We start from the raw sequence: 10,937 nt of genomic DNA on the forward strand, positions 1-10,937 counted from the left end.
ATTACCTACGGAAGGAAAAGTACCTACCTACGACGTAACTCGTGAAACTCCCTGTGATTTTCTAATATATAATGGCTAGCGTGGTCGCAGGTGGAGTTATTGCAGCTTTAGCATTCACTGGAGCTAATTATGGTGGTCAATATTTGGATAGATTAGTTAGAGGTGATCGCAGCGGAGATTTGGCCGCCGAAAGGAAGAGATACGACTTAGCGCTGGAGAAATATCAGCGAGACGTGGCGGCTTGGAATGAAAAAAGACAAGCTTACAGGGATTGGTTGGACAAGAACTACCAAGACAAGATGCAGGCGGATAAGAACTTCGAAAACACGGACTACGCCTTTAAGCTCTATGCGCAAACACACCCCGCGGCATCGATGGGATTGAGAAAGCCCCAGTTTAAGGATTACTACCAGCCTTCTAAGAAACAAAAAGATAGCGAGTTGGTCTTCGTATGAGTCGCAGGGCTGGCAGGAGGCGTAGCTTTGGCGTATCTGCTCTAACGAAGGAAACTGTGTTTCCTGAAATATATGATCGTCTTTTTGGAAAGCGATAAAAATAACTTTACCACTTATTTGAATCCCCCATTAAAGCCCTTAAGGTTAGGCTGGTTAGTTGCTCTTTGTACAATTCTTGGTATAATTTAGTCAATGCCTTGGTCACTGAGCATAAAGGCGGCGGCAATTATCAAGGCGTAATGCTGCCCGATGGACATTACACACCAATCACCCTTGCTAAGGAGCTCGCCAAGCGCGGTTATACTCTCACCACGGGATTGCCGCACGAAATGACCCTCAAACATAATATGCCAAACTATTCAGTAACTTTTGGAAAGTCTGACCCATTGGGGTCATTATTATGTGCCTCAGGCAAGACAATTACCGACGCGGCCATACCCGTGAAATGGAAAGTCGCATCCTCTTACGAAGTCTATTGCGACTTGGTCCATAGTTACAACAATGGAGAAAAGTCTTCTCTTATGTCCAAGTTTCTGCCCAAAGGTAATCCATTTGACCTGGTAGAATACACCCCCATTTTTTTGAGCTATGACTTGTCCAATTTGGTAGAAAGCATAAACATCACCATTAAGGTGGACGAAAAGACGGTGGATTTCAACGGGCGAAAGATCAATCTTGTTTTGGAATTCATATAATGGGCCGCGTACAGGACAAACTTAAAAGGATTTACTATGGGCCTGAAGGCTATTGGAAAGGAGCGTCGGCCATCAAGAAACTCGCGACCGCGGCAAGGGCATCAGAAGAAACGGTTACGAACTGGCTAAGAAAACAAACCCTCTGGCAGGTTTATCTTCCCGTGCCTAAGTACATTCCCAGGCCCAGCTTCACCGTAAATGCCCCCAATGAAGTTCATCAGTCAGATTTGCTTTTCTTACCACATGACAAGGTGAGAAAAAAGACCTATAGGTACGCTTTGACCGTAGTTGATATCGCAAGCAGATACAAGGACGCCGAACCCATAACCAGCAAGGATTCTGGGGAAGTAGCAGAAGCCCTAGGTAGGATTTATAAGCGCGTTTTGAAATGGCCCAAGCTGCTGCAAGTGGATGCGGGGACAGAGTTCATGGGCGTGGTTGCCAAGACCCTGAAAGACCACGACACTAAGATTAGGAGAGCCGAAGCAGAGTACCACAGGGGTCAGAGCATCGTCGAAAGATTCAATAAGACCCTGGCTGAGCGCCTCTTTGGGTACCAGTATTGGAAAGAGGTGGAAGATCCCTCCAAACGCAACAGGGAATGGACTCAGAGGCTCCCCCAGGTCGTCGCGGCTTTGAACAACGAGGCGGCCAGGGCTACGGGAATGAAACCCAAGGATGCCATAAAAAAGAAACACGTGGAACACAAGTCCTACGTCAGAAGTTCGAGGGCGGTCGGACTGAAGGAAAAAAAGCTCCCCCGCAACATAGTGGTCAGATACCTCTATCAGCCGGGGGAACTCGAAGGTGGCAGTAAGAGAGCCACGGATCTTAACTGGTCCCTGGAAACGTATGAGATTTCGAAGTCCGTCACCAAGGAAGGGCAACCCGTGTTGTATTACCTAAATGGCCCAAGTCGCGGATTCGTCAAGGAAGAGCTGCTCATAGTCCCCAAAGACTCAGAGTAGTGCTGCTCCGCGCGCCCGATTACACTCTAGGCATGTCAGTCTTACGTTGCCTCTGCAATGCCCGCGTTTATTATTTATGCGATCCACGGAGAACTGCTGATCGTCATTTGGGTCAAACCTCCATAGTAGAGGTATGTTACATTTGGCACACCGCGCCCCTTTCTTATAGACGTCGTCCACGCATAGGTCGAACGTCATATCTTTTTCTTCGTCGTGCCGCTTGTAGCGAAGGAGTTTCTTAGCAATGTTTTCTTTGGCTACGTCCTCTGGCGTCTTATCGTAGCGCAGTTGCGGCCCCCAGGCTCTTTTCAACTGCTTGGCATATTCTACGCGGCTTACGGCGGTGTAGATAAGGTTGCTCCAACACAGCCGCTGGTCTATGATCCATAAGGTTTCTTTTATGGTAAGCCCCTGCGCACTATGGACTGTCATGCAATAACCCAAGCGCCAGTCTGGATGGGAGGTAATTCTTTCCACCTTTTCTATGGGTACCCAGGCTTTATCGTGGGTAACTGCGTTCTGCAGTTGGATGTCGGTACCAGGTACCCAGACGTCTCTTTTTTGCATGCGGGTGTCGTGGGGTTTGTAGCAAACAGGTACGGGATGCGTAGGGAAGCGCTCTCGGTGTATATTTAGGAAATCCTTTTGTATGCGAGACTGTGCTGCGCGTTTGCTGCTCAGCACCAGATCCTTTGGATGCCATGTGTAAAGGAAGTCCTCGTATTTCTTCGCTCGTACGCGTTTGCGCAGTGTCTTGCATTGCTCGGCGTCACTAAGGCCCCTTCATTCCGCTTTCAGGTTCCTTACTTGATCCTTGCTGCGGTAGTCGGTGTTAATTTCTTCAGAGTAGTCTACGAACCCCTTTAGCCATTCGTGGGGCATTTCTCCGGATATTGGAGGAGGCTGGCAGGGATCTCCGGCGAATATTACTTGACATTTCCCGCGAAGGAACTCTACGAACTCCTGCATGATTTCCAAAGGTACGGTGCAAATTTCATCCCAAAGTATCACCGGAGGTATGTCATGGATGGCCTCTGGTACCCATTTTTGTCCATTCCAACGGAAGAAGCTGTGGTAGGTCTGCGCGTCGTGACCCATTTCGCAGAGTTCTCGTTCCAAACGGTGCGTTGGCGTTAGCACCTTTATCTTAGGAAAGAGTTCTAACACGCGCTTCGTCTTACCGCTACCTCCCGTACCGTAGAGGTAAGAGAAGCGTTGGTAGGAAATAGGGTCGGCAACTGAAGGTAGAGGCTCTTTGGTAGGCGTTACGGAACCCTGGGTGTGCTCGCCGTGATATTCTACGCGGCCTCTCCAAGCTTTGATCTCTTCGTCTTTGACGCGCCATTGGCCACTTTCCGCTAACTCGTCTTCTGTGTAGAATTCTTTCATCTTTTCTAAGACGTGCGGTTTCACGTACAAAGAATCCGTGGCTACACGCGGAATGTCTTCTTTGTCGAACCGCAGCAGCATCGCGAGAAGGTTAATGTGCGCGTAGGCTAACATGCTGGCACGCAGATGGTAATACTGCGGTCGATGGTCCTGGTAGTAACACAAAGCATTCCATTTGCGTTCTTTTTGCTCGGCTTCTATGAAATAGTCCCACTTCTCCACGGACACCATGGTTCCTTGGTCATGGGCACGTTTTATGAGGAAACTCAACTCACCTTCGTCTGTTATTAAGCGCCGTTGCATGTGTTTTTCTCCCTCCTTAGCGCCCTGGGTGAATTTACCTATGACAATTCGGGCCGTAGGGTTATGCTCTGGTAACCATTTGGTAAAGGCGCTGTGACAAAGTATGGCTTCATGCGCTGTGTATTTTAAAAGCTTGCGCTCTTCAAAGAACTTCAATAGGGGTATGGGTATCCATTCTTTCTCTTGTAGATGCTTCCCGTACCACGCGTAAATTATGGGATGTAAGTCTTTAGCCAACTTCCAAGACGTTAATCGTACGAATCCAGTTGCTGGGGCGTCGTAGTGACCGTCTAACGAAACGCGGAAGAATTGGGAGTCTGGATGTCCGTAACGGTCGTAATATTCCTTACAATCCCCTAGACCTTTAAAACTTGCAGGGTAACAGTGTTTCATATCCAGAGACACGTACTCGTCTTCGTCGAACTCCATGTTCCAAAGACCACCGTGACCATGCTCTACACAGGCTTTGGCTATGTCTCCGAACTCTTTTGGGGTAGGTTTCCACCCATTCCTCTTCTTGGCCGCCAAGAAGTCCAAACTACGAGAGCTGAGGACCTCGTCTGAGAAGTCCTCACCAAGGGATTCACATGCACTTTGTATGCGCAGGTGTTCCATTTCCGGTCGGTATAAAGTACCATCTTGGGTCATAAACTGACTTCCCTCCGCGTCCATTAACCATATGGAATTCTCATGAACTAATTCTGTCAATGGTGACTTCTTATAGACCTTTGTCTCCTTCTTTTTAGGAAACCTTAACTCTCTCCATGCGTGTGCGTTGTGCTGATAAATGACTATAGGAGCACCTCTGCCTCCGTATTTGTGCGTTCCTGGGTAAATAAAGCCGTCGGTAATGTCTTTCACGTGTATGCGCCTTTCTAACGCAGTTTCTAACTTCTTGATGTTGTCAATAGTTGCTCCAGCCCTACGAGTAGCATCTTCCCATCTCTGGATGGCTTCTCTTCTTTTTAGGGTAAGTTTACCGCCCCGAGAGGAATCTTCGAAGAACTCTCTTACTAACTTCCCTACGCAGTTGCCGGGATGTCGCATTGGTTTAAGCTTCTTAACGTCTGGTTTCTTAATCTCGTACGCGCCGTAAATTACTACAGTAACCGGGTATGCGACCTCGTAGAACAGTATGTCTATTCCTTCAAGTGCTCCGGGCCTGGTGTCTTTATTCAGCACAAACAGGTTTTGCTTACCTGACGCCCGTATTGGATTGCGCCCCTTCTCTATCATCCACTCACCGTCTAAATACTTTATAAATGTTAACTCCAAACGGTATTCACCTTCAGGCATCAAATTGATTATCCTTTCTGCTCTTTCATATGTCATTGTCTCGTCCGTATCGCCCTCCATAAACGTTGTAAAGGCAAAGTCAGCATCCAGGCGATCCAACACCTGAGTTCTCAGTTTGCGCACAGTTTTATTTCTAATGCTCGTGATGGCGTCCATCTATATGTAAAGGATATCTTAACCTCCATTTACGGTACCCATCAGCAGTACTCAGGTGTATTAAGGCCTGGTAAATAGTTTCAAAATATCCCCCGCGAAGCTTTTTCCTTTGCTTGCAAATCCAAGATGGCGGATGCTTAGGGATACACGCCGCCGAAGATTCAAAATGAGATTGGAAGCGTTGTTTGCTATGAAAGGTATTTTTCTTTCTTGGTTGTACAAAGCTGAGTTTGTATGTTTGAAGATTGGAACAACAGAAGTTCATGAGATATGATGAATGAAGGTGAGTGATACCAAGTTGTTGTTTTAACGTGACCTTTTAAGGTCAATTAAAATTTTAAAGATTCGAACGCAACGGTAATAAAACCGTATTATCACGAAGTTTGCATTTTTGTTTGACTCTGCTACGAGTCGAATTGAGAAACATTAGAGCCGTTGAAGGTTAAACACAATAAGGCTTATCCAAAGCGATGCAAATCTTATTACCAAGCTTTGTAAGAATGTTTTTCAAATTTTCCATTGTTTTTTTAATTTGTTTTTTTTTTTTTTGCCCGGGTTTGTTTTGCTGCTTGTTTACAAGTTGAACTCATAAATCTTAATCTTATATGTTTTGCGGATGAAACAGGTCACAATACCGAGTTCTTCTAACCTAGGAATTGTTGTTGCGTTGTATTTTTATCAGTGATTGACTCCAGAAATTTGCTACAACACTAATTTTGTATTTGCTTCTAGACAATGTAATATTGCTGGGTGTATTTATAAGCTATTTGATAGGCTTATAATACATTAGCTTGTCATCATAATTGGTGGACAAAAGTTGTCGTTTCTCATGGTAAGTTTCATACATTATCAATTTAATTGATCTTTGTTTTAGTTTGATGTCCCAATCTATAGCTGGATTATTCCCTATATACAACCCATAACATGATGATTCTAACTTTATAAATAAATAATTTATTTAGAAATTGTTTGTGCCCTCAAAAGTATGTAAAAAATTAATAATACATGCTTGATGTATATACAAAATCGTTTAAAAATGTGAAAATAGCAAATCATGTTTCATCTATATACAAAGTTATTTAAAATATTATACACTCGAATGCAAAAATAACAATACATGCTTCATCTATATACAAAGTTATTTAAATATTTATACAATTAAATACAAAAATAGCAGTAATGGATGCTTTCTCTATATACAAAGTTGTTTTCAAACATATTCACTGCAGTAGGTAGTTGTGTTTGTGAATGCTTCTTAACATCTGTATTTAGTCATTGGTGTGAATAGTTCTAACAGCAGCTTTATCTAGAAATACTATCTTATTAATCTCATACAAAAAAATTATTAATTTGATATACATGATGTATACATATAATGGCCCTTTTATATTTCTTGAGACATGTAAACATCATACTACCTATTGGAGGTGTACAGTTATTTTCCATAATTTAAGAAGTTCTGAAGCTGTTTTTAATTGTACTTTCTTTGTTTTGAACTCATCTACTTGTACTACAGGCTCTTCAGCATCGTCAGGGAATGAGCTCAGATGTTTGAAAGCTTTGAGAACTGCAATTTGGATTTTCACAAGGTGAGTTTCATATCTTTCAATGTGAAACCTTGATTTGGAATTATGTCTTAAATTCTCTCTTAGTTTGTCATACTTCAAAACTTCCTCACAGGGGCCTAGCACTGTACATAAGGCTTTTGCTGTCTTGGAGTTGAGTTGTTGATTGTTTGTTTCATCTGAATTCTTTTTCTTTTTGGTTTCTGGTGTACATTCATTGACCTCAGGAAATGAGTATGGCCTTTTACCATGTAGTTTGTTTCCTTCTTCAGCAGTTGTTGGTGTTTTATTTACAGCAGTCAATACATTCTCTGTCCCTCTGGTCTTGTCATCACCCAAGACACTTCCATGCATTTCTTCAGTCATCTCTTGATGTGCAGCCATTTGTTCTTCTTCTGATTCTATGTCACATGTAGTTGTAAAGGCTTCTCCATCCATGTTGTCCTCATCATCAGCCAAGGCATTACCAACATCACTGTCTTCTGTTATTAGCTGAATCATTTGCTCTGTAGAAATGGCATTGTCATCCTCATCATCAGGCACAGTTCCAGAGCAATAGCATGTTTCAGGGACATGCCACTTATCCTTGGCATCTCTCAGCTTTGTTGCTGGAATCTTGACCTTGCTCTCTAGGCATTTGTTCCAGGAAGTGTCTAGATGTTGTTGCTCCTTCTTTATTGTACTTGATCGAAAATGATGAAGCTGTGGTCCCTCTTCTCTGAAGCTTGTTTCATCATGACCATCAAGGAATTCTATTCCACCAACAACTTCTTTCCACCATACTCCTTCTCCTGGCTCCAAATAGTCTGCAATGAGCTTCAGGTGTGCCTCCCAGTCCCCTGCATATTTCATCAGATCAGTTGTGGGCACAAAGGTGTTTCCCATCCTTGGAAGAGACTTAGCTAGTTTGCTGATCTCCCTTTCTTCTTTGAGAACATAGTTTAGACCAGGTTTGGATGGATCTTGTTTGACATGAAGAATGGCATTCTTTGGCAGATCTTGTATTCTCCTGCTCCAAGTCTTGGAAGTGATATCTGATATCTTCTCAAAAAATCTTTCAAACATTTCAGCATTAATGGACCTGTGGGATGTTATTCTAAGAAGCTGTGAGGAGTGTGTGATGCAGCTGTGGAAGTACAATCCAAAACGTTTTCTGTAGCTCAGGGACTTTGGAGGAGTCAGTACTCTTCGGCATTGAATAGCATGCCTCCAACAAAGGTTGTGGAGGCGTAGGATCATCTTGGGGCATCTCTTCTCATCCTGGCTATAATAGATCTCAGCCATTTCACACAAAGTTACAAGTAGAAGTTTAACTTCCCGGTTGGCCAGTGGGTAAAGGGCAATTGTCACATAAAGAAGTGTCTTTCTGTAGTCCACACCTCTAAGTTTCTCTTTGCCTAGCTGTACAGAAAGGATTTCCTTAAGCTTGATCAATGTGTCAATGTCTGTTATGTGATGAGGCAGTTCTTGCAAGATGTTTTTGATGTGGTTCATCAAACAATGTAATGGTTCAAAGCACAGCACTTCATACATTTCCAGATTGAGATCTTGAACTGAGGCATTATGGTGTAGCAATGCAGGCAGTCTAGTTGTTCCACCTAGTACTTCTGCTAGCTCTTTCTGTAGCTCATTCTTTTTCCCTTCATCAGACATACCCCTAGCTCTAAGCTCAGCTTTGAGTTCATTGACTTTCAAATCCTTGAATGGATGCAGTGAATTCTTTCTCCCAGCAGGACCAGCAGTAATCAAATTCTTTTTCTCTTCTAACGTTTTATATTTCCTCTGGAAGGAGTATTCCATATCACAGCTAGAATTAATATCACCATCGCAACCTGGACATCCATAGTGGCCCCCATGTTGAGTTCCATCTTCCATTTCTGCTGCTGGATTGTCCCCATTCATGAATCTCATGACATCCTTTATTCCTATTCCAGATTCAGTTGTGATATTGTCTTTCAATTTCTTTAAGTCTTCCTGTCTTGTAGGCACAAACTGCATTTGGTCCTCTACTGTTGATCTACTGGGACCCAGTATATACAGCTGTGGCTCTTCAATTGTGGCTTGGATGTCTATACTTCGGCCTGTCTTAGTAGCAAACTCTTCTGTGCTTAAATGAATTGCATTGTCATACAGTTCTCTTACGCAGAACAGCATATGCCCATGATTTGCCACTGTTGAGTGGTCATGCCATGTTAGCCAATGTCTTTGGCGCTGCAATTTCTTTAAGCGACTTCTCATTTCTTCAGTGTCATCTCCAGTTGTTTCGTTAATTCTTTTCAGCTCACTCATTATTTCTTCTCTGGTTAATTTGTCATATGAACTGTCATCTTTGATTCTGAGTAGATCCTTGTTTCTAACGAGTGCTTCAGATCTAATTTGCTGTAGGGGGATTTTTCTTGCAGAGACATTAGTCTTTTTTTGGATAACTTCACCCTCATTACTAATAGCTAACTTAACTATTTCGGTTTGTACCACTGGGACTCCAACATCATATGTCCCATCCTCAATTAGTTGCTTGATGGATGCCCGGATCTTCTCATTGGTGCGAGAAACTGGAACTGATATCTCACCTCCTGCCTGCTTCTTCAGTGCTCGTCTTACTCGAAATTCTGTAAGCCACATATAAAAGAAATTACTATATTTCAACTCACAGTACATCATATAACTAAGCACACATTATTATTGTTTAAGATAGTAAAAAAAAACTACACATGCAATGATAGAAAAACAAAGTTCATATTCGTTTTATCCATTCCCTCATCAACGTTTGAATTTCCCATTCCCTAATAGAACAAACTTATTGTACTGGAGCTTACCGGTACTTAAATATATTTACCGCAGGCATCCCAACTACATTGATGACAATTCAAAATCAATGATATATAGATTTTAAATACCTTTTGGACCATCCTTATTTTCAGGCTTATCAAAATTTGCCAGGTTAACACCTTGAGTTTTCTGCAGTAAGGTCTTCAATATTTGACCACCATTTGGAGGAGTGGAGTCTTGCCCTTTGTACCGTATCTTGTACACCCTAGCCTTTTCAGACCAGTTTACTTGTTCATGCGGCCATGAGTTGATGTCTATCAAAAGCTGATCGATATCACCTGTAATGTTTTCTAATGCAGGAATGTGGGACCTCTCTTTTATTTTAGGGGGTGTTGTACTTGCCCTTTCTTGTGCCTGTTCTGGTGTTTCAAATGACTGTGCTAATCGGCGTTGTTGTCTTGCATTGTAGGATTCCCTTAAATTTAGGTGCACACCAGTGTCATTCTCCATTAAAACCCTGTTTTCAACATCTCTCTTGGTCTGTCGAAGCTTATTCCTTTTTTCTTTTTTCTTTTCCACAGGGGAAAGTTTTCTCTGAAGACCAGCATCCGGGACAAGAACTAGTATTTCCCTTAGTGTCTTTCCAAAGTTTTCTTTACATTTTTCATTGTATGTTGAATAAATGGTTTGTCCAACAGACTTCAGCTGTTTTTTTGTTGCCTTTAACCCTTCAGAAAGCAGTGTATGTTTTTTAGAATCTGTGGCAATACTGGTAAGCGGGCCCCTTTTACCTAACATGGACATTTTTTTCAAAGGATACGCTGCTTGATACTGTGAGTTATAGAGTTGGCAAGCCTTGCAATTTGTTATCGAGTGTGCTTTTCGTGTTTCGCTGGTCATCCTCTTTCCCTGATCAGACCAGTTTGTCATCGAAAATTGAGACAAATACAGCTCCTTGTCTTTTTTGTTTCTCCAGTTAGCAATTTGCTCATCTATTTTCCTCGCAACACGGTTAAATTCGTACTGCGTTAGGTTAAATTTTGCATGGCCACTGAAATGTTCACTGTAAAGTTGATACCTTTCATGCAAAACCCTTGCCCCAAACTTTGCCTTTCCCTCATTAAAGGCCTTTTTTATAGAACACAGGCTCTTGGTTTCTCGAATGCACACTCTAGCCCAGGCACATTCTACTTTTACAGACATATTGAACTTAAATATTGTTCAAGTGAATTAATTATCCTTGAAGAAAAGTAAAGTGCATAAACCATATAGCTTCTAAAGAAGCTGTATGCAAACTAAACTTAGGTCTTCAACTAAATTAATCCCCCTCAAACAAAAATA

The 10,937-nt window shown here is 42.5% G+C and overlaps 1 protein-coding gene and 1 long non-coding RNA gene across 2 annotated transcripts; one reads left to right on the forward strand and one right to left on the reverse strand.

The window, feature by feature from the left end:
* The first annotated feature begins 5,318 nt into the window (after positions 1-5,318).
* Positions 5,319-10,211, forward strand: LOC148911682 (uncharacterized). Its single transcript, XR_016119575.1, has 3 exons — positions 5,319-5,545; positions 5,995-6,094; positions 10,178-10,211. It is a non-coding gene; the product is annotated as an uncharacterized LOC148911682 (long non-coding RNA).
* On the reverse strand, positions 6,650-8,624 carry LOC148911683 (uncharacterized). The gene has a single exon (XM_089029040.1). It carries the CDS (start codon positions 8,478-8,480, stop codon positions 6,681-6,683), a length of 1,800 nt encoding a protein of 599 aa, XP_088885166.1. The 5' UTR covers positions 8,481-8,624; the 3' UTR covers positions 6,650-6,680.
* Positions 10,212-10,937: the final 726 nt, after the last annotated feature.

The sequence above is a fragment of the Actinia tenebrosa genome, unplaced genomic scaffold (genome assembly GCF_029948245.1).
Source record: "Actinia tenebrosa isolate PJP-AT-01 unplaced genomic scaffold, QUT_ActTen_1.0 PGA_scaffold13__45_contigs__length_12533684, whole genome shotgun sequence".
In the NCBI taxonomy this organism is placed as follows: domain Eukaryota; kingdom Metazoa; phylum Cnidaria; class Anthozoa; order Actiniaria; family Actiniidae; genus Actinia; species Actinia tenebrosa.

Excerpts from the sequence above, each read along its gene's own strand:
- LOC148911683 (XM_089029040.1), bottom strand. The coding sequence starts at position 8,480 with ATGTCTGATGAAGGGAAAAAGAATGAGCTACAGAAAGAGCTAGCAGAA.